Source organism: Platalea leucorodia (assembly GCF_965183815.1).
Source record: "Platalea leucorodia genome assembly, chromosome: 5".
Taxonomy (NCBI): Eukaryota; Metazoa; Chordata; class Aves; order Pelecaniformes; family Threskiornithidae; genus Platalea; species Platalea leucorodia.
Window position 1 is genome coordinate 20,665,381 of NC_138827.1, and position 23,833 is coordinate 20,689,213.

At 46.3% G+C, this 23,833-nt stretch overlaps 2 protein-coding genes across 2 annotated transcripts in view; one reads left to right on the forward strand and one right to left on the reverse strand.

Annotated features, from left to right (window-relative positions):
• The window catches only part of ERICH3 (glutamate rich 3), a gene marked incomplete at both ends in the record, with an annotated part of 44,292 nt that extends 34,729 nt beyond the window's left edge, over positions 1-9,563 (forward strand). Inside the window, 4 exons of the mRNA XM_082314300.1 lie at positions 3,511-3,657; positions 6,771-8,141; positions 9,078-9,160; positions 9,498-9,563. Coding sequence (XP_082170426.1) covers positions 3,511-3,657; positions 6,771-8,141; positions 9,078-9,160; positions 9,498-9,563 — 1,667 coding nt within the window. The remainder of the gene's footprint in view (positions 1-3,510; positions 3,658-6,770; positions 8,142-9,077; positions 9,161-9,497) is intronic.
• Positions 9,564-17,963: 8,400 nt separating this feature from the next.
• The window catches only part of LOC309590380 (serine/threonine-protein kinase TNNI3K), a gene marked incomplete at both ends in the record, with an annotated part of 95,859 nt that continues 89,989 nt past the window's right edge, over positions 17,964-23,833 (reverse strand). The window contains 2 exons of the mRNA XM_082311514.1: positions 17,964-18,040; positions 23,214-23,293. Of these exons, the coding sequence (XP_082167640.1) occupies positions 17,964-18,040; positions 23,214-23,293 (157 nt within the window). The remainder of the gene's footprint in view (positions 18,041-23,213; positions 23,294-23,833) is intronic.

Here is a 23,833-nt window from a genome sequence, read left to right on the forward strand (position 1 = left end):
TTGAATGCTGGTGCTTAATGCTTTGCAGGTCTGTTGCTGCTGGGTTACTTTGACTGTCTTGTGCATTGCTTTTGCTTTGTTATGCATTCAGAATTGAGACAGTAAAGACAGTAACATACTATTCATTGAATAATGCTGAAGTCTTCCAAGATGTTTGCTTCTGGAACCCCTCTCTTCACTTGTATGAAAGAAACTTCAATTTAAGCACCTTCACCACTAGGCTCAGATGAGTTGAGTAAGGACTACTGAAGAAGAATGAACTTTAAAAACCTATAGGACAGAATATTGTGCTGTAATACAAAACTAAGGAAAGAGCAATTGAATGTGTCAAGCTAGTAATCTGGTACTGAGTTAGCCTAAGACAATAGCGTTGCTCTTTATTAGCATAAATTCCTGTGTGCTTACATTCAACACATGTGGTTTCATGGCTCCAGGTCTGAACAGAGATCCTCTATCAGATATAGATAGCTTGTCTAAATATTATGTAGGTAACAGCGTTTACTTCTGAGTCAAGTTCTGCATCATCTCTGCTGCCAGGAGACTACCTGAGATTCAGGGACAGTGCAGATCAAGGAAGGACAAGAAAAATCATTGAATCATAAAATTACAGATAGGAACGACTTCCTAAATCGCATACAGATTTTTCCCCATCTACATGGGAGTTGTCTAGGTAAAATTCATCGTAAATAAAGAATTGCCAAGAAACTGTGTGTAGAGCAATGAAAGAAAAAGATAATACCCTTTTTGAGATACAATGAGCATGTTAAAGGAATATTGTGGGGTAACAAATATCACATGGGAGTCTTAGCTTCTTCTAGGCAGTTAGCACAGTTGCTGCCATGATAAAGATTCTAATTAAAAAATTTAAGGATGTCTATAGTCTTAAAAGAAATACCAGATGGTTACAACTCCCACTACTCCAGTCCTCCAAAAGGCTGAGGGCTAAAAGCCTTCAGAGGCACCCAGGGGGCTGAAAGAGCTCAGTCCTTTACTGCAACTGCAGAATTGGTTCTCAGTCTGTTCTTGGGCCTCCCTGATTTTTTCACACAAACTTTTCTGTAGGGCTGGTCATTCTCACCAGCCATACAGCCTGCATTTATATGAGACTGATGTAGCACTGTTTTGGTTTTGCCCTGATAAGACCCATCAGGCTCTGCTCATGACAGGATTTCTCCTAACCAGTGCTGTCATTAACAGTGCAGGACTAATTTATCAGAGAAAATTGTATATGCTGAAGAAAGCAAAAGGTGCAAAATGCTCCTCTGGGTTTGTTCAGTTGCAGGCTGAGTCTGGGCAAATCACAACCAGTGGTGTGACAGGATCTGTCAGGAGTATGGAAGTACCTGGGATGGGCTCCTGCTGCGCGTTTTCTGATTTTGCTGTGCTCTCTGTGACAAGGAGATATTGCTGATCCCAAGGGAGAGAATTATTGTGAGCAGTGTTTGTCATCCTTCCCTGGGCTCTGTGTTTTGATAGACTGTCAATTCCCTTTTGTCAAATGTTACACAGGCAGTAAACTGCAAAGAATGGGAACTGCCAGCTAGTCAGACGTCAGGCCTATAATCAGGTCAAAGTAAAATATATGCGCCATACCTAGCCAAGCACTTGGTATTTCAGCAAGTCGAAGAAAGTGCTGCCTGTAGCTCTGCGTGAGGCAGCTGAGGGAAGTCCGGGAGTGGAAAGCTTCTTGTCTTCTCTGCAGAGCTGAAATGTCAGAATGATTCAAGCAGGTTGTGCACTGTTGCACAGAGACCTTTGTCAGGATCTTGGGTCCCAGGAGGAACCTCATAAATGCTCTCCTGGGACCTTCCCTGCTTAACTTTCATGGTTCCTTGCAGAGCAGATCTTAGTGCTTCACCCAGGTGAAATGTGACAGCAAGGAGTGAAGCCATCACTGCCCTTTAGGACCTGTGGTATAGGCAAAGAGGCGTTCATGCTGAGCAAGTGCCTTTTGTACTGTAGACTGAAATGGTCTTTTAAAAATTTTCTCACATTTCTGTTCAGAGCTGTGTGGGTTCAGGGTACTGATGGGGTAGGAAGGATGGGTGTAAGCATGAAGTAGGAGGAAGAAGAAGAAAAAATAAAAACAAAAGTGAAAGAAAGAAGAAAAATAACACATACAAGGGCGAGTAGAAAGACAGAATCAACAGTGTAGAAAAAAACAACCTCATAGGAAAAACGTGAGAGAGCACAGGGTGTGCATTGGCACAAGAGAGGTAGGGATTTGGGAAGAGAAGAGTGCAAGGTTGTGGCAGGGAAGACAGTGTTTTCTCCTCACTTCAAGCCAGTGGGAACAGCTCCCACTCCTGGACCTTTCAGTGCCCTGACTGACTCTGAAGCAGCAGGCAGATTAAATCCCATGCACACAGCTACGTGTATAAAAAAATCAGTCTCATAAGAATTGAAAGAGTATCGAGTATGAGCAATTGACTGAGTTACTCCCTTGATTGTTCCAAGCTGCAGAGGAGCAGTCTGAAACATACGACCACTGGCACCGTCCAAGCAGCAACAGGAATTAATCAAGTCTCACACTAACAGTTGTAACACAAACAAAAGCAGGCAGCTGTTTCAGAGATGTACCTGAAGGTCTGTGGTTCCTAATGGACACAGTATACCAGCAATAGAGGCCATTTGGCCGTAAAACCAAGTGCGAGATTTGATTTTATGCTGTCAATCCATACCAGTGGCAAACTAGCAAGCTCTTTCTGTAAAAGACTAAGCCAATAACTGCAACAGAAAAGGAAAGATACAGAAAACTGGTGGAACTTGAAGGGAGAAGCCTGGGTTGCAGAAGGGAAGAGCTCTCAGAGATGCTGAAGGGATCGGACTGTGTACATAGCTGGAATACTGCTCATAAGGAAGTTGTTCAGTATTACTAGCTTGAAAGCCATTCACATAATCATCCAGCAAGTCATAAAGCAAAAATGGAACTGATAGCACAATCTTAACAATAATGTCAAATGTATGACTTGACTGTGAAGCATCACAATCATTGCATTTACAGAGCAGAAAATACTTCCCCACATATTTACAGATAAGCATAGGTCTTCAGTCACTTATGTTAGTTTGGGGAATTGAGGAATCCTCAGAACTGTAGTTGGGAGCTTAACATAGATTTTTTTTTTTTTTTTTTTAAAGTATTCATAGAACAATAACAATTTTATGTCTATAAAACAATGTTGTTGCTTGTATGTTGAACCCCCCTCAGACTGCCTGACAAAAGCAATCTCACTGTTTCGTGAAAATGTTGTGGAAGATTGCCGCTCTTTGTTTCACTAGATGTTCCTCCATGAATTTTCCCTTGGATTTTTAATGATTGTCTTCATTTGGTTTTAATCTACTTACTTAAAAAAAATATTGCTGGTGAAGATTTTACAGGGCTCCAATTGGGTCCGCCCTAACATTTCAAATTTTAAACGAAGCTGAGATAGATAGCTGGATGACTTCTACTCCCCTTTTGCTTTTTAATGGTTTCTTTTTCTTGGTTCCTCTTTTGTAACTTTGTGATAGTTTTTGAAGATTGCAAACCAGTCCAGGAGGAAATAGCAAAGGCAATTGGAGATGATCATCATGTGGATTCTGAACCTGAACCAAGTGATTCCTGTGCAGATGAGGAAGAAGAGAACATAACAAGTACAAGGCATGATGCCAATGAAGGTGAGGTTGGCTGTCAATCAGGGACATGGATTAAATCTTATTCATCTGAAGTCTTTCTATAGAAGTGTTTGCCCTTTCCCTTTCCTTTCTAGGCTATCAAACCCTCCTTGTGCTCTTTTCTTTCCTAACTTGTAAAAAAATTGGGTGATGGCTAGCTGGCTTCTGTAGTCATGTATAATTAATGCTTTTTTGGCAGTTATATTGGTCCTAGGTAAAGAATCTGGGCCATGAATAAACTGTTTGCCAGTCAAGACAATAGCTGTGGAAAGCAGGAATCTAATGAGTTCCCCTTTGCTTCCAGGTAGCGTGGAGCCTCCTTGGGAAATGCATTGTCAAGACAGGCAGTATGGGACTGACAGGCTAGGAATGAAGCTGAACTGCAGACTTGGTCTCCATGCTGTACCCTGTTTGTCTCCCAAACTCATCTCCCTGTTAGCAGTTGGCATAATTGGCAGTGAGGAAATTTCAGCTTGATCTTGGTTCCCTCCAAGAATGTTTCTGGTCCTTGCAACCCTAGCAGTTTATTGCTGGAGACTTGATCTTCTTGGCAGAAGAGCCTTGTGTATTATACAGGGGGTATTAAAGCCAGCCATCCTGCTGCAGCAATGAGTCGTAGTGAAAGTAAATGTTAAGATTCTACTCCAAGGTAGCAATGAGTCTGAAAAGAGAGGAAAACCAGAGGTTAAAACTGACCTCAATCTGCACTGTTGCTCTTATGTTTCCTTCTTCCATCCTCGTAAGTCTAACAGCTGGCAGGAACGGGTCATATATATTGTTTTTAAATTGCTAGTTCTGCACTGTCTTGTGCTTTGGCACGTTAATCCAGGGTGTTTTAAGTTTTTTTCTGGTCAGCTGGGAGCCTTTTGATCTTCCTCTATGTAGTCTAAGAATATAGTCTTTTAAGGTTTGTTGTCTTTCATCCAGAAGGTGTATATGGGAGGCTGGAGATTCCTTCTCATCTCTGGTCTCTCAGTAATTGTCTTTTTCTCGGTAAGTCTTTCTCAGATGAGATTCCTTCTGCCTTGGTCTCATCAGCTGACGGCAAACAACTGTCTATAACATTTAATTTCAAAGTCCAGTAGTCTTCGTGCGTTGGCCTTCACAAGGATCTATGTTTCTGATGCATAGACCAGGATAGAGAACATGTGGTTCCTGGGCAGCCTGACTTCTGTGTCAATTGTCCCTCCCAGTCAGGGCTGAAACATGTTTGCTTCCCAGGCAGGTGGTCTTCCCTAGTTGTTAACTTCTCAGGTTCGCACGGTGCCTCATTTTGAATACTTTAATGCTGAAACAACTTCACAGTTGCCATTATCATTCCTACCCAATGCAAGACCTCACTTTACAAAAGGGAATACTTTGTAAGCAGCAGCCAGAGTAAATTAACTCCTCTCTCTGCTAATGAAGCAGGTAAACATGTAGACTATACCACGCCCAACATCATAGGATTTGGTTTCTTTTAGACAAAGTGAACAAAGCATCTATTTTACAGGGACTGGCAAAATCCATTACATTAGACTCAGTCCAATATTAGCAGCTCGACAGTTCAGACACTATACTTTTGTGGAGACAGTAATATTTAACTCTGAGTTGGGCTGACAGTTTGGGATGTTTTATTTCATTTTGTACCAAAACTTCCAGTAGAAATTTTTTAAATGATTACATGTTACTGATTTGATAGTGGGCCTGATTCAGGAGGTAGGATTTTCAGTGTGAGTGCTGTAAAAATATGACAGTGATTGATAAAACTGATTAATATATATGTGTATATGTATAAAAGAAGAAAAATTTTAAAATATAAGGGACAGAAAGCTAGTAGTAAACATAAGCAACAAACTTGGTGCAAGATGCATCTTGGATGAAGGCATGATTTCTTGTATTGCAAAATGCAGTGTTTTTAATTTTAAAGTGTGGTCTAGCATTCAGGTGATGTGTGGTCTCGTGGGAGGAAACAACCTGCTGTGCTTTCTCCTCTCCTTCCCCAACCTCCATTCTCTCTCTGGAAACTCTCTTAGCCTGTCCTTTCTTCTTCTCTTCCTTTAATGTCTGCAGCTGCTTGAGCTTCTGCTTTCCTCTGCAGCAGACCTGCCCCCTGAGTGAATCAGGTCCAGCTCTGAAGGACAGGAAGGGCAGAGTGGCAGTGGGGAGCAGCAAGGCCAGCGGAAGGGTTGTGGGAAACCAGACACAAGCTCCACTCTGCTGGCAGAGGCGGGCTGGACAAATGGTGTCCTCCAGGCCTGTTTGTCACCTGGAGTCTTCTCTGGCTGCCATTCCAGAGATGGGGTCTAGTTGCACAGGCAGTTGCCAAGCAGGCAGCAAAAAGCAGTAATTGTGGAGTGCAGCAGTAGTGCAAGATGGTAAAATAAGTCAGAAACAGTTGGAGATGATTTGGGGCAAGACAGCCTTTGCCCAGTTTGAGAAAGAGTAGCTTGGGAAAGACATTGCTCCTTGCTCCTTTCAGTGGCACAAAACTTCTAATTTTCTAAAGAACAGGAACCTGCCACGTTTGTACAAAACACCGGTGCAGTAGCACAGACTGCTGGGGGTGCCTGGCCAGGAACAGGTCCTGGAGCACCAAATTCAATGAGGTCATTGCTGTTAAATTCCCAGGGGGCAGGAATTGACCCTGTATTATTCCCCTGGTGTAATTACAGAATCCATGGGAACCAATTATCCATTTTACATGACCAGCTGAGTATTCTTCTTCCTGTGTGTGCATATTTTACATGAGCAATTTACCACCTATTTCTGAATTTTTGAATGTTACTGTCAAGCTTATATCTATTTCATACACACACCTGAGCTCCCTGCTAGGCAGGTGAGGGAAGGAGGGAGAGTAGACAGGGCAGGCAGAACTGTCAGAGTTGAAATCTGGTCATGCATCAACATTTTTGCTTAAATTAGTTATGCCAGATGCCAGAATGGCAGCACTAGAAACATAGTCAGAGCACAGGTGTGTGATGAGAAGCATCACAGCAAGTTTTCTTCTCATCCCCATGCTGATGTCCCTTCATTGCTTGAGAGAGATAGCATCTTTAATAATAACAACCCTGTAAAACAGCCTTAACACTAACACAGTTCTCAATAAAACTAATGTTTTGATTATTTCTTAATAGCACCAGATGGAGCTTTCTTGGCAGAAGGAACAAGAACACTTGATGTGCAGAAGGCAGCAGAACAAGTGGTACGAGAAGGGCAGATGGCAGGGGAGAGACAAGCACTTGAGAAGGAAGATTTTGTTGCTGAGGGAGGAGATACTCGCACCGAAGAGGCAGGAGAAGAAATGGCATGGGCGGGAGATTTGCTGCCCAAGGAAGACGCAGTGGCTGTGCTGCAGGCAGAGGGTCAGCATGCAGTGGAGGAATCTGCATCTGAGGAGAGTGCCATGGCAGAAGATGATCCCAAAGGAAAGGGGGCAGGGAAGGGAATGGAGTCTGGCGCAGAGGTGGCATCCAGGGAGCAGGAAGTTCTGATGGAGGGGACGGAGAGTGAGGCAGCACTGGGAGAGCAGGCCCCTGGGGGAGATGAGCTGGCAGGGGCACTGCTGGGCAGGGAGGCAGACAGAGCAGTGTCTGAGGGGGAGGAGGTGGCTGGGGAGGTCTCTGAGGGAGAAGAGGCTGCAGAGGAAGCCTCTGAGGCAAAGGATGCTGTGGGAGCAACAGGGCCTCCGGTGAAGGAGGTGGTGGGTGAGACGGTGCCTGAGGCAGAGGAGGCCATGGAGGAGGGATGTTTTGCAGGGAAGGGTGTTGTGGTGGGTGCTGTGTCTGAGGGAGAGGAGGCTGTGGAGGATGCTAGCTTGGCAGAAGAAGGGATTGCCAGGGTAGTTGGCCCTGAAGGAGAAGAGTCTGTAGACGAAGCTGTTTCTGAAGGGGAGGAGGCTGTGGAGAAGCCTGGGGCTCTCCTGGAAACATTAGGGGATATGAGTGTTTGCACAGGAGAAGCGATGCCTGGACGAGACGACTTTGTAAAGCCAAATGAGTTTTCCCAGCTGAAAGCATCAGGGGAAGAGCAGATGGAGATGGGGGAAGCTGCCATAGGAGCAGCAACATCTGAAACAGGCAAGGCATCAGAGGTAGAAGGGAGCTCTCTCCTGAGAGCAGAGGACACAGTGGAGGGGTCTGTGGAGCCTGGCAAGGATCCCACATTGCAAGTAGCACCTGGATTAGATGCACTGGTGGATGCTGGGGGGGGTCCCATAAGTGAAGGGTCATCCCATTTGGAGGAGACCACAACAGCAGAGGAGGAGGAGGGCTCAGCAGAAGCACTTTTTAGTGGAAACCCATCTCTAGGCAGCAAAACAAAGACAGAGGGTCCAATGGAAGAAAAACCTGGTGGAGGGGCGATGGGAGTATCTGCGGAGATAGCCAGAGCAGAGTCAGGAGGTGGAGAGGAGGTCATAGGTGGAGCAGCAGGTCCAAGGGAGCTGGCAGCTGGGATGGAGGGATCTCTGGAGTGTGCTAAAGAGAGAGGGAAGGAGAGGCCTCCTGGTGAGGGGGTGGTGGATGAAGCAGCGCTGCCTGCCCTGGGGCTGTGTGTGAGCAGGGCAGGGGAGGCAGGGGTGGTGGCCGTTGCTGTGGTGGGCGGCCAGGCTGGGCGAGGGGCTCTGGCTGAGGGGGCGGCAGGAGAGCCGGTGCTGGTGGGGGAGGCGGTAGGGCAGGAGGTGGCAGTGGCTGGGGATGGCGGGCTGGGCGATGGGGCGGTGGCACAGGATGGGGTGACAGGAGCAGTGGGGGGGGGTCAGAGTGGGACAGGGGCGGCAGAGGCAGAGGGGGTGTCGGCCGAGGGAAGGAGGGCAGCCGGGGAGCCTGGAAGGGACAGGGAAGAGGTGGCTGATGGAGCCATGGCCTGCGGGCAAGGGGTGAACCAGGAGGCAGTGCTGGGGTGTGAGGGAAGGGGGCCGGTGGGGGCCAAGGGCCAGGGCGAGGCGGAGTGTGAGTGGGGCACAGCACGTCTGCTGTCCCCACGACATGGAGAATCACGTGGAGTGATGTCCCTTGAGGAGCAGCTGATAGCAGAAACCTCCCCGAGCACCCCTACATGTGGGGATGGGGGAGCAGAGCCGAGGGGGAGAGGGTCCACAGGAGGTGAGAGGCTGTGCTCGGGTACCCAGCTGCAGCTGGCAGCTCCTGGGACAGGGACAGTGAGGGGCAAGGATGGGCCACAGGAGGGGACAGAGCAGGAGGGAGTGAAAGCCGAGGGGCAACAGTCAGGCCTCTATGAAACCACAAGAGAGAGGGAGATAGCGGGTGTCTCGGACAGTGCACGGAGTGCTTCTGGGGTCAGGGAGCAGAGGAAGCACAGTCCTGTTGGAGAGAGCCCAGATGCCCCGAGAGCTGCTGACATGGGCGAGAGAAGCTGCCGTCCCCATGAGGTGAGTCCTGCGTGGGTCGGCCACTGCTCCCCATGCCTGTTCGTGTCCCCAGACAGGTCCCGGTCAGAAGCAGAGGATGCACCACTTCATCCTGTTTCTTATACATCCCTTCAGTATCTGCTGCTGGTAGCTGGGGTAATGGATGTTAAATCCGTTTGGGTGGTAGCTTCTGCATTCTTTCCTGTTCCCAAAATCTTGTTGCAAATATCTTTGCTCTGGTGCTAACGCTTACAGCCCCGGCCGTGCGGAGCGGCTCCCACCACCCAGTGTGTGCTGCTCCTCTGCCTGGCACTGGTGGCAGCGGGTGAGCCTCGGCAGCACCGCTGGCTCTGATGCTCCAGGTCAATGGCAGCACTCAGCTTCTCTGGTTACTCTGGCATCTACTTGTAGGAAATCTGTTACAGCAGTATCTCAGTAGCTCAAGGTTTATCATGTTTTCTGTAAAGCTAATGTTTTTCTCGTTGTTTCATAGGATGTAAACCCGGACGCAGTTGTGCCCTCGGTACAGCCCCAGGATGGGGAAGAAACTCTCCTCTAAGCTTTTTCTGCAGCGCCTTCAGTGCTGTGTCCTGCAACATTTACACAAATCCCTGTAGATTTGCGCTGGTTGGGATGTTCACACCTTTATTTTACTCCACGAGTACCACAACCATCTGTCACGTTTTACTTGAGCAGCTTCTCAGTGTGCAGCAGACAAATGAAACAAGCCTGTATTTGCCAGCCCAGGAAACAGCACTCCTTCATAGTTACGAAGACAATAACTGCATGGATTGTTTCGCAGCTGTCATGCTTGTTTTTCCCAAAACAGAGAAATGTTGGACTGGCTGAACCTCCCCTCTTCCCCCAGGCATTGCTTGCTTCTCCTGGCTGGTGGGAGGGAGGGCTGAGGATAGCTGTGCTGTACGTGTTTCCATAGGACAAGAAGTTTTTCTGTACAGAGTGCCCATGTTTGACTGTATCTGTGTCTATGTACTGACTGCATTTTTCTGTGTGTCATTCGCCTTTCTGAACTGCAGACTCTTCACTGTGAGTTAGGCTGTGTCTTCATTGCTGTGCATAGGGCACTTGCGCACATTAATGCTTTGATTCTGGTAAGAGCATCTGGGGGTGTTCAGCAGAGATGTGGAAGAGGAGGATCATGGGGGGGAGTGGTGGCCTCACACAGGGGTTTTTAGCTTGGGGGGCTGCCTCCACCCCACGTTACAGGCAAGTGAGCCCTCCAGTGTACATGGCTGCCCCGGGCTTCTCTCTCCTCGGGGATCCAGGCTTGTTGCTGACCACACTTCAGGGTGTTCTTGGGACTTTGAAATGTTGTTGAAAATTGTTAAATCAGAACAATTATAACTCATATTTTTAAATTAATAAAGCCTGGCCTTTTGCTTTTGCTGGTGTCAGTCAGGAGTAACTCCCTGGGCCCACGGAGTCTGTGCTGAAACTGCAGGAGGGGTGGTCAGTGTAAAGCGGTTTCAGCCCAGTGCTGGCTGCGGATCTCTGCTGCCGGAGTCTCCCTTTCAGCTCTCGTGCACCTCCGAGGGCTCCCTGAGACCCTGCCAGGCCGCGGCGTCCAGGGCTGGGTGTGCAGCAGCCTGGCAGGCGTTGCTCGGTGGGCTGCAGGATGCTCTACCCCTACACAGGGGGACTATTGCTGTGTTTTCAGATCGGGAAATGGAACTGAATGAGCAGGATTTTGAGGGGATTGTTACTGTAAGCAAGTCACTTAAGATCAATATACATGGGGTAGGAAATTTAAATGTGATCAAGTAATTCATCTTTGTTCCCTCCTGTACTAAAGATGGTTGCGTTTGTATTTTCAGTCTGGATACTAGGAAGTGCTTTGGAAGAGAAAAGTAGACAAAGACGACTAATAATAGCTTTACAGTCCTCAGCAGTTTAAAGGAAAGCATTGCATCAAGTGATCCTGAGTGGTGCAGCTGAAATGTTTATTCTGTGCAAGATATGCAATTTTTGCTTAAAAGCACATATTTGACTTTTGACCATTCAGCAATGGTCTTTTCCTTTTAACCAGGAAATGCCCATAAAATCAGAAGTGGCTTATTCACTGGACCAAGACATTTTCAGTGTTGTTCAATATAAAAAAAGTGCAGTAAATAGATAATTGGTCTTTACATACTCTACAGTTGCATACACCTGGTATGTGAAGTGTTCAGAATTTAAATTCATGCTAAAGACCTTCTCCAGACGTTTCGTTTTTCTGCATACATATGTACACCTGCACATTTACTTGGGTCTATAAAAAACCCTGTACCAGTCTGTGTAGTTCCTTGAATTTTTGCAGATGATTTCATTGTAAGAATAATACTTGCCAGTCAGGTAGGGCCTGGTCTTCAGTACTTATCGCTGCTTTCTAACTGAGTGACTAATGTTGGGTTGAATATTTGTGCCACTAAAACTGTATCATGCAAAGCAAATGCCTGTGGCTTGTGAGCATGACCATACCAAAGCCCTTTACAAATGCATGTTCATACACATGGGTTGCAATTCGTGTTACAGATGAACAAAGGCAGAGGGAGGAGTGCAGGGATTTGCTTTGGCAGGGATTCCCTGGAAGGGCCAGGATTAAAAGGAAGGCTGTACTTGGGCCGGTCATGGACCACACTGGCTTATTTAGCTGCTTTACTGAGCACAGGATGAAAATGCGAGAGGTAAGAGGTTTGATTCATTTGTCATAGGCAAGTGCCGGAGTGATCTGCAGAGCATCTCAAAATACTCTTAAATAGTACTCTTGCTCTGCAAATCAAGAGCACCAGGAGTGGGGTGCCCACTCCAGCGCTGGCTCTGTGTCATGTTAAGGGAGCTGCAGCCACGCAGGAGCCCCGAGCAGCCCTGCCCAAGGGACAGGTCTCCGCCAGGCTCTGGTCCTGCCCGAGCGCTTCCTTTCGAGGGGCTGCTCTAAAGCGTGTGCTGAGCGATGGGAGGGCGATGCGGAGGTGGGATGGCTGAGTGCCCCGGGCAGCGCTGCCACAGGCAGTCCTCAGGGCTGGCAGCAGCCTCTGAAGCAGGTTTCTCCTCTTGGTGCAGCCTCTCACCAGCCACCAGCCTCCACTCCCAACCTTTCAGCCAGGAGGGGGGGTTCTTTCCTTGTGGGTAGAAGCTTTCTTTAAAGAAATCCGGTATTCAGAGCATGCTGAAGATGATTAAGTGGCAGTATGAGTTTGCAGCAGCAGCAAACGACTTAACTAGATCCACTTCAGCCTTTTAGAAAAGAAGGCAAGAGTTGGTAACCAAGAGGCAGCTAAACTCCCAAGGCACTCTTGGGCTGCAGAAGACGTGGGGCATCAGGGAAGTCCCAGATGAGCAATGCAGTAGTGATTGCAAGGAACCGGAAAGCTGACAATTTATTATTTAAAATACTTAAAATATGTATAAATGGCACTTGTGTGTATGAGTTTAACAATGGGGGAAATGAGTCCTTTGGTTAGGAACATGCCAACTCATGCAAGTTCTTGTATTGCTCTAAAAAAACCCACACTGCAAATACTCTGGTTTTATATACTGATAGGAAAAAACCCCAAATTTCCCAAGAACACTCCATAATTTCTGAGCTCATATCATATTGATGAGATCATCTGTTTTCTCTCATGCTTCTTTCTGACAGCTTTATTTACAGGATAGATACAGGCGAGGTTTGATCTGTGGTAAGGAAACAGCCCTTACCCCGTCCTGACAGCTCACCCCCCGCCAGGTACCGGATGGTTTCCCCCTGCCCACACACTCACCTTTTCCCTCGCTTGTTTTGCACGCTGGCAGTGCCACAGGCAGCTCGTTGGTACAACACGGCCGTGGTGTGACGTGAGCCGGGTTTGTGCCTGGGACATTGCATTGCTGTTCACGTGTCTGCCTCCTTTAGGGCAACTGATTTCTAAAATGGTCAGAGGACTTGAACCAGATATGGAATTGAGTTGAATACGGCAATTTCAGCTTCAGAGAACTGCTCTACTGCTGTTAAAGGTGTACCATTTGCGTACTTCAAAACATGGGTATGCCTGTAATCTGAGCAGGTGGAACTTTGGTAGGAAACAAAACAATCAAAATGGATAATTTTATGGTTTTGGAAATGCTACCCATGGTAATTTCTGCTCTCCTATCCATTGCTCGTTAGTAATTAACTTCAAAGTGAAAAAATCTAGGTGGCACTTAGGGAAAAACAAGATGTGCACCAAAAAAAAGAGACTAATTATTAAACTGAACATATGTGAGAAAAGCAAACTATCTAACAGTGTTGCTGCTGGCAAAACTCATTTTTGGCTCATCACAAAGGCATTTTTTAACTCCCTAAACTGTCAGGTATTCTCAGTAGCTTGTCACTGGATGCTGATGATTGTGCCTCAAATGTATCATTACTGGCTTACACAGCTGAAATCATACCTTGTGACATTACACAGGCTAAATAGATGCATTTCACCAGTTGAAAAAAAATGCCAGCTGCGTACTATGGACACGGTATGAGAAAGATTGTTCAAAGTCCGGCTCCTGGAACAGGGTACCAAGCCTCTGGCACCGCTAGAATGGTGTAAGATGGTGATCTTCACAGCCATCACCTGGAAAGTTTGCAGCGGGCAGCACCTTGCAGGTGGTGCATGCATCTGTCTTAAACAAGTGCTCATGCTACAAGGTGGGTTTCTCTGGCTGGGAATTTTGTGTAGTGTTTTGCGGGCTCAGCCATACAAAACAAGTGCGACCGACCCCTCTGCCTGCCCGGCGGGGCTGTGCCAGCCGAGCCTCCCCAGTGGCCCCACTGTGCCTTGGGCTCGGCGAAGCTGGCGGGGACCATCCTGCAGGAAAAGGCCTCCGGCCCCGTGGGCTGCCCCCAGGCCGGGGCTCGGCTGGCCCAGCCCTGCCGCGCGGCTGGGGCAGCACAGCCTCTGCCGCAGAGACGCCCGACTCGCTCCTGATTGCAGTGCAAGCACTTGTTTGGTTGGACACCGGTTTATTTTAAATCTCTTTTATCTGTTACTGATATGGTAAACAATTTGAAATATCGCCACAGCTACCAGGCACTGGCTGGTCTTCAAAGCAGGGTAGGAATCCTTGGAGTGTCTCATTCTTTATAAATATTTCAGTATGCTGGGGTCCTTGCGCTTCTCTGGGAATGGCACAAACAAGTTTCATTCCCACAAACAACTTTAGAGCACGTTCTATTCAGTAATTTACATTTTTCAGAGTTTTCATTTGTATTAATAACTGATCACTCCCATGAAACACGCTTTCCCCCTAAACCTGATGTTTCTTCTATAGAGACCAATTAACTAAGAAGACATTGTTTTCTTCAAGGAGCCAGTAATTTTAAGTACTAGTAAAATTATTTGCAAGCAGTTGGCCTTGTAAAGAGCTTTCTAAACTATAAAAGTTTTGCCTTCAAAAGCTTTCTGATTTTTTTTTTGTTGTTGTTCCAAGGAATTGCTCAGAGATCATACCAAGCAGCTCAGGTACATAGAGGTATCAATGCAAATGAAGTCTACTTTCCTTGTTCTGTTTTCTGTTGTCTAATCCAGTTTAGTTTCTGGTTTTCAGGTACGGCTACTGCATTAATGAAGAGTCATCGCATAGTTGTTTTAAGCAAGGGAAAAAGACACAGTGCAAAGGTATTTGTAAGAAAAAAATCATGTTAAAAAGGAAACTTAATGCTGGAACTGATTTTTCAGCTATGACAATTGATCCTTTCTGCCCTGTCTATGTCTCATACACTGTTCAGTGCAAAAACTGAGGAATGAGATCTAATTGCTGTCCACCCCTCCCTTCTTCAGCTTATTCCCTACCTGTGCTTCGGTAGCTCTACCACATGAAACATCTGGTCAATTAGATAGTCAGGTAGGGAATTTTCATCTGCATCCCAAATGTCTTTCCTCAGAGCGTGCCCATTTCCAGTGTCACTTTTACTTCTAGAAAGAATACGGCATATTTCCTCCAGTTCCAAAGAAATCCGGATGTCGTTTTGTTGCAGTTTGCTGTGTCGACATTGGATTGTTACTGTGGAAGGACAACAGAATGGGTGAGTTCAGTGTGTGTTGGTAACATTGTCTTTGACCTGGAGGGCGTTGGCACCAAGGTCAGAACAGTTTGTTAGCAATGAACTGGAATTTGTTCAGGGGACACCTCCTTTTTTCCCCCCAGTGATTTATCTGAGTGGGCAGAATACTAATTCCAGTGTGGTTTACACTCTTTTTCTGCTTTCAGGATCTGAAAATGGGAAATGATCAAGGGGGATGTTTTTAACCTGAACTAATTCTGGCTGTTTGCATTTTGTCATGCAGATGTGCCTGCCCCTCAGCTCGGAGGCTGCAGGGTTAGTGGAGTCCTTGCACAGGGGTATCTCCTGTCTCATTAGCTAATCCTGTTTCAAACCATAAACTCCGCAAATTCTATAGCCACATGGGGAATATTCCTGCCAGACAAGGCATTTGCAAAATAACAAAGCTAATCATTGGTTTGAAAAGTTACCATGATGATTGATGGTCTCCTTTGATCCATGGGAAAGACTGAAGCTTCCTCTTGCTCATTTTTATTAAAGCTCTTAGTGATTTGACACCACATCGCCCATGTCGTGACACTGACTTATTGCTAAAACTTTGCAAAATGGGGTGGAGAGTTCTCTATGGATTTTTCCAGAGGCATGCTCAGAGAAAATGCTCATCATCTCTGAAAGTCGTGACAGTATCCAGGGAAGTGTAACAGGCTGTCAGCAGCTCCCTTCCAGTGGTAAGCAGTGTTTAGTCCCCTGAAACACTGGTCTGCAGCCAGGATGCTGCACTGATGCTTTCTTTTTTTTGCTGCACTGAATTCCTCAGTTTCAAAACATTTAGGCTATCCAGTCACAAAACCCCCTCTCAGCCTCAGGGAGGATGAGGCTGCCATGGTGTGTGTTGGTGGGATTCAGAGGTAATGACAATATTTTGTGAATATGAGTGTCAGACCTTTCTGAGTTCTGCCACAAAAAGGAAGAAGTGTGAGCCAGAAAGAGTGAGCTGAAAGCAAGCGCAGTGCTGTGCAAGGCCTCCTTACATGAAACTCAATGTGAAAATATGTTTCTCTCAGTAGGCTGGAAGAGGTGACTCTGCATTAGCCCGCAGGCCACAGTGAGGGCACAGAGGCTGGTGCTGGACCAGAGGAGCTGGTGCTGACAGTTGTCAGTCCTTCCTGGCCACGTGCTGAGGCAGCCTGCTCTTCTGCCCCTGCCCGGGGCGGAGAGGGATGGGATGCTCACTCAGCGGCCGCTGGAGGCGATGGCATGGTTTTCCCAGCTGTACTTCCTATGGGAGTTGGGGGATTTCATACAGGGTCCCACAAGTTCTCTAGTGAGCTGCATCCCAGACCTTTCTGTGTATTTCTTCTAACATTTACATTAGCCCAGCAGACTGTTCGTGTAAATGAGACTGCAACTGGTACCAGGGGCTGACAGCCGATCTGCAACATTTGACGTACAGCTTTAGTTTCCTTTCTCCCCCACTGAATTTTTCAGAAAGCGAAACAAAACAAATGAAAAAACACCTGTAAACCTTGCTAAGTGAAATCTTCCCCATTTTTATTGCTTCAGGATTGTGAAATTAGTGCTGTGCATGGAAGATGTGAGTCAGTAGAGCCTACTACACGTTTATAGTTCATGTGTGTTGCACTGCACGATGCCTCATCACAGACCTCCGTTCAGGGATCATAGTCGTAAGAAACCAACATCCTGAATAATATCCACAAAGCAACACAGAGCAATTGTGAATGCTGATTTCTACTCAGCCAATAAGACAGCGGTGTCTTTGAATCCAGTTAAGAAATAATATTACACCAGGATTGCTTGCAGCTAAATTTTGCTAATTTGAAAAAAGACCCCAGAAAATAACAGCATAATTATCTCTGTAATTGCTTCTAGAAGAAGAGGTCAAGTTCTCCTGCCCTACCTCTTTTTTTTTTTTTTTTTTTTTTTTTTTTTTAATTTCCAGTGATCAGAGTTGCTGTTCCAAAGCCAGTCATATGCACTCATCTAGCTCAGCATGCGCTAGATGGCACTCTGCTGCAGTTTTGCTTCAAGTCAAAACTGCAACTTTGCACTGTGTTAATGTTATCGTATTTGTGGCACAATTTTGCATATTTTCCTTCTGGTTTAAAGTTTGTTTTGGAGTACCTATGTTGCTTTTTGTAAGCAAATGTCTGAACGAAAGCTTACACGCTTTGGGAAAAACAATATCACTCAAATTGCAACAAGAAAGTGGATAAGAAAACACAAATGTCTGGCAGAGTGCAATCAAGATGGCCACCCAAATATCTCTTTATTCTCAGCAAGCAGGAAAGCATCCAAAGATCAGGGCTCTGAAGAGCTGCAGCCATGGGGCTGCTGTGCTGGGGACCTGCGTGAGCCCATGATGATGAAAATGAGACACGCGACATGTCTGGGTCTGTGGGGAACTCAAAAAAAAAACTAGATCTGGTTCAGAAGCTGGGAGCAGGAACAGCTTTACCTCCATGGTGGCTTGGATGGTGGTGGGAAGTGACAGGCTTCTCCTCTTCTTGATGGGACTGGGCTGGCATCTCCCTGGCACCTACTGGTCAGGGAGGGGTTGATAGCCCCATGCCTTAGTGCAGTCCACAGTAACAGCAACTTGCCTTGGAGCTCTGAAACTATAACAGATGTAATTTTACTTTCATCTCTTCAGATTATTAATGCTCAAGATGAAAGTGCAGCATTCCTTGTGGACATTCACTTCATTAAACAATAGATGCACACCACCAAAAAAACCCAACCCTCAAGCAGGTCAGCAGGGAAAGATGCTAGAGCAGAACTTATGACAGGGGCATTTGCCATCAACAAATAAAGCTGTTCAGTTTAGGGATTTTCAGTGTAATACACGATGCCTGCGATTTAGGCTGATACGGTGAGAACTGTTGCTGCCGGTTGACGGTGAGTCTCTCTGCAGGCGGACAGTCCACGCTGTCAGCTGCTTTCTTCAAAGCTGCCACTGCTGCTGCAGGAATGAAACCTCATGGTACTCATGGGATCCGACACGTAGCCTGCAAGATGCAGAGAGAAGTTCACGTGTGGCTCAACATAGCAGCCGTTCTCCCCCACCTTGCCCTGCAGTGACGATGTCAACAAAATAATGTGCATACTATTTTGAGCTAAATAGGCACAGATCATGCTGATAGCTTTTTGTTGTCTGCAAATCTCCATTCAATATCATCTACTGAGGAAAAATTTAAATAGGAAGTAAACAGACCCTGTCATTCGTGCAATGAATTCACAATAATCAAGCACAAAGAATCTTTGGTGACTGACATAAAAAACATGAGTCTCAATGTTTTAGTAACACAGTGGAAGTTTGCCATTAAAAAAAATACCTTTTGCCCTTTCAACTAGGGCTTCAGAGGGCTCAATATAAGCACTCTGAGAAGTGTTTTTAAAACATTTTAATTCTTGACACTACAAAACAGAAAGCAACTGCTCTTGCCAGCACTGTATTTCCAATGAGCTTCTCCAACAACGCCAAAGAAGCTGTTTCTCCCTTTACACAGTGTCATTGGTCAGCTGCTCCCATGCTGCTTATTTTACTGTACTAACATTAAGAATCCAGTGGAGCCAACTCCAATTTCTTGATAACTAGGCATTGTACAGAGATACTCAGATGCTTGGGAAACAAGAGAGCAGAGAAACTAGAATACGAAAACTTTCTGGGGCGCAGTGTAGGGTGGGGGAAGGGTTAGAAAACATTGCTAAGGCTCCTGTGTGCTAAGTTCCTATTGCCAAACATAAAAGACACACAGCTGCACAAAATTAAGACTCGGGTAGTTACAACAGTGCTGACCACCGCATTCCTAAGCTGTAATCCATAAGCAACTTTGGTTTATCTCCTAATCATGACACACTATGCTTCGAACTTTGCTGGCAGCAAAGCTTTCCTTAAGGGAACCTCACTCATATCCTAAATATGCTGGGCCTTAACGTTGCAACTGTTCTCGTGCATGCTGAATGTGCCCTGTGAGGCGAAGGTAGCATGTGTCATCCCTGAAGCCAGAGCCATGGTGCGACAGGCTGCGACGGGGCACGTTACAAGAGCAGGACATACTTTTGAGGACCTCTCCAGCCGTGGTGACACACGTTGCACTGTGCTGCTGTACACTGATCACGCTGGGTGGGAGACTGTCCATGTGCTCCACCATCACTTCGATTTACCTTACTGCTGCCACACAGTGAGGAACCTTGGCTTTAATAAATGCTTTCATGTTTCCAACCACCTCAACCATATCCTATGTTTTTTTTTCTTTTCCTTGTAGTGCCCGTGAGTTTCATACCAGCCAGGATTAAGACCATGAGGACGCTTGGCTTGCCTCACTCCCAGGGGTCCCTTCTTGCCTGCCAGTGATGCATCGCTTCTCCGATGGATGGTGCCCTTTCCAACGCCACAGCCTGGGCTTGCCCTGTCACGTAACCGGGTGAGTGCATGCACTTCCTTGTGTTGCAGGACAGTTTCTGTGCTGCAAGCCTTGCCACGGCCACCTTTGCAGTTGGGAAACTTTGGTGACTGTTACAGCAGCATCATGAACTTGCCCACCAGTGTCTGAGAGCTGCAGTGAGCAAAGAGAAGCCAAAGTCAAAGTTAAACTTTGTGTTTACACCTATCTTAAATTTTAGAGGATATACAGTTTTCTTTGGGCACTGTGGAGCTGCCTTGTGTGATTTCACTGCTTTCAACATGCTGTTTAACTCACAATTTGTGAAACTTCCCGTGAAGAGCATGTCCTTTGCTTTCACTGAAGAAGTCAGGGCTGTGTTTATTTGTAGAATTCCTATTTTCAAATACACTCAATGAAGAAAACTGTCCACTATCAGAAAAGTTCTTGCAGGAATGGGAGCAGGGTGCTTTTGAGGCTTTTTACTGAGAAAGGAAAACAGTGAATATATTCTTTATTATTTACAGACTGCAAGTGCAAATGAGGATAATGGAAAACATTAGGCAAAAAGCAAACAGAAAGCAAAAAGATCAAAATGGACATGAATGGGGAAAGACAGCAGTGAAATTGGTTTATGTGGCATAAATAAAGAGTGCAAATATTTGCAATTATTAGACCAAGCACTCTAATAAAAAAGGGCTCAGGGCTTTCTGCCTTCTGGTGTGCCACTATGCATTGCAATGGCTTGATCACTCTACCAGGATCTCGAAGCACTGGATGCAGTCAGAGCAAGGGGTGGCTGGGCTGCAGAGTGCTATGGTGGGCCTCCAGAGCAGCTGGATTTGATACTTTGCAACACGGGACAGTGATTCTGCTGTTCCTTCAAGACACATATCCTGGTGACACTGCAGGACTCAACTCAAGCTGCATGAGCCTGCTGAAATGAAGTATGTGGCAAGGAGTAGCTTTTCCAGTCCTGTTGTGTCTAGCAGCCAGGATCTTCACTTTCCTCTGTACCACCCTGGCTTTTTCCGTTGTTACTTGAGTTAGCACAAGGCTCAGCTTGGCCAGTTCTTGGCTGTGGTCAAGCTGTGCTGCAGCACAGTCCTGGTATCCTGACCAGCAACATGGAGGCCTGGCTGGGGCCACCTCCCTTTCCACTCACATGCTTTTGTTCCCTTCTGTGGAAACTATAATTCAAGGAACAGGTAAATTGAAAATAAATCCTGAGGCCTTGTGAGTGGCATCTGAAATCACTCTTTAATGCCACAGCTTAAATGTAGCCATGGAGAGTCCCTTCTCCACCAGCCCTTTATTCCCTTGTGTCCCTTTTTAATACAGACTTGAGAAACCCTCTCCAGTCTTGCCTGGATGGTTTTACTCCAAGAATTCACTAAACATTTCTATTTCATTCTTGTTTTCTTCCTCCTTGAGTTTTCCAGTTGCCGGGTACCTGATGAAAGCTGTGCCCTGAGGAACTGCTCTCTGCAGCTGTGGAATCCGCATACGACAAGTAATAACAAAGTTTTTGTCCTTTTTTCACTTTCAAAGGTCATTACCTCACTACTTGTTATGACAGCAAGGCTGCTGTTAGCGTTGTACTCAGTAAATATTTATATGACCAGGTTTTCTCTTTTTCTTGCCCAGTGCAGAGGGGAGGAGGGAGTGCAAGAGTCATGCTGAGGCCAGTGAAAAACAGCAAAGACGAAGAGTTGATGAGCTTCTGATATATGCTTCAGGCAGAACAAAACACTGAATTCTCCTGGTGACAAACCAGGTTGGAAAGTGGCAGGAAAGGGAGCAGGTGCCAGGAGAGGAGTGAGAAGGCCCCAGGGCAGGGGAAAGCAGCAAACTCAGAATGAGGATGGCAACACCATAAAGTCAATGGGTCCACTCAACACAGTTGCCATTTGAACAGACAGAAAAACGTATGTAAGCATAGAGCATACAAAAAAAAAATGTTTTCCTTGTAGGTACTCAGCAAGTGTGCCTCGGAGAAACAGAGACTTTACGCAGCACAAAACAACTCTGCTCACAGCAAACACAGAGACACCTTCCTGCTGGGCACTCCTGGGTGGCAGCGACCGTGGTGTATGCATGTCCTTAGAAGTCCATGTTGTCCATCAAAGCCCAGCCCCACTCCTTAGTACTGAGGATGTCACTGTCATTCTCCACCATGTCAGCCTCACGGCTCTTGCCATTTTTATTTGCCTCCTTTGTCCATCACATGCCAAAGTCTGATACAAGTATTGATGAAAAAACCCTCTACCCAGCTTTCAGAACAGACGTGGCTGGCACGGGCAGTGCCAAAGCCTCATTCTCTGCCTGGTCTGTGGCACTGTTTTAAGAGTGTATCAGAGTCTGGTTTTGCATCTGGTGTCACTGGGTGTACTGCAGTGCTCTGGTATGGTGATCCCTCTAGCAATGCTTTCAGAAAACACCTTCTTGCATTGCTCTGTCTCCAGGGCTCCTTGGACTTTCACACCTGTCCAGGGGGTAACAAGATGCAGAATATCTGCATGGCTCCAGGCAGATGGTGGAAGCACAATCTGTGGTGCTGTCATCAGGCAAAGGTAACCGCGGATGCTGTGCTGACATTTGCTCAGCAAACACAGCAGCCACAGCGGATGGGCCCTGGCCACGTGTCAGCGCTGAAACGGGGCAGTGACGTCCTGTTGACACGGCCCTGGAGCAGCTTAGGACGTTCAGGTAAACAGATCAGCTGGTGCTGGTGGAAGGAGCAGCACCATGGAACAGCAGCTGGAGGCTTTTCAAAATCACGCACTCAGTAGGTATAGTCCCACTTCAGTATTGCTGCACAGAAAGTTACTGAGTTGGGATGTACTGTTGTTTCAAACCTGAAAATAAAACATGTACTACCCCGACAGCATGTACTGAAAGTGCCTTCACACCAGTGACAGGTCTTTCTAGGACACAGCAGCTGAGCCTAGTGTGAACGAAGATTGTCACGAAGGTGAGAGAAAGAGTCTGACCTTCAGATCCACACCAAGAAAGAAAGATTTACCTAAGATTTCTGAATCCAGTCTTCTTGATACCACCCTAATGCCAACTACATTTTCATAAGCTTTTTATTTTAAGGTTTTATTCATATATTATTCTGCTGGGCTAAAAACTGCTCTAAGCTGATAGCCATCCTAGGCTTGGGAAACTCTAAAGAACCAGGCAGTGAGTTTGTGAGCCATTTAGAAAGGGTGGGTGAGAAACAGACTCCCAAGAAGCTACCTGCAAGACAAGACCTGAGCAAAGGCTATTTAGCGAGAGAGGTTTCCTGGGGATGATTGCTGGAAAGCTGTTTGTGTAGCAATGCATGAACGTACACTTGAATGTGGTAGGACTGAAAGCCGGGAAGGCAAGAGGAAGAAGCAGTCAGGGCATCTCTGTTCTGGAGGGGAGCAGAAGGACAGGATGCCCTCTGAGCAAGGAGTGTGAATGGTGAAAAGGATACGTTGTATCATTTTATGCTCCTGTGGTACTCCAGAAACAGGACTGTCTTGCCCACTTTTTACAGAAGCAGCCTTGAGGGTATAATGCCACATCTCCTCTTTATTCACAGATCCATGAATGTAGACAGAAAGGACCATCCCAGCTCTGAAGTGCTTGGGGCACACATGCAAGGAGCACAGGGTTGAGACCTCGCCGGCTCTGGCTGACTGTAACCAGCAGCCTCCACTGTACATTAGTTTTCTCATAAGACTTTTTGGTACCTCAGGAGACTGTAGCTCTGCATTGGTTAACCACACCAAGATGCTCAGAGGAATATTCTGCATTAACTCACCATTTTTGTCGATTGGTGGGTACTGGAAGTTTCTTCTCATGTCATCCAAAGACAGACCCTGGGAAGGGTGTTGCCCAGTGCTGCAAATTAGATAGGAGGTGTCAGTTTAGACAAGACTGATAAAGTCACATCTCCAGACCATGAGAACTTTTTCTACAGAGTTGGAAGGAAAAGAAAGTAACATGAAATACATCAGCCTGATGCCCAGCCACTGCATTTGCAGTAAACAAAAAGCAAGAAAAAGTTATGAAGCAAGAACACGAATCACCTGCATGCTCACATTTCATCCATTCTCAAAGTAACTTCCCTCAAATATACTGTTTGGGGCTTCACAATTGTTTGTATGTTGCTATTTTAGAAGCAATTCTAGGCATCAATCCAGGATTATTGTAATGTATTTTATCACTGCTAACAGACTTCTGCAAATAAGTTTCTGTGGCAAGGAAGATCACTGAATTACCTTCCAGTCATTGACCAAAACCACTGTCTTGCCAACAGGTTGTTTATCCCTGATCCTAAGGAGCTATCACGTGCAGCACTGTCCTCTACCAGCTCTTCTCAGATTATAGGCAAACAGAAATCAAGAGCACATGAAAACAAGAAGCCCAAACTGTTCTCAT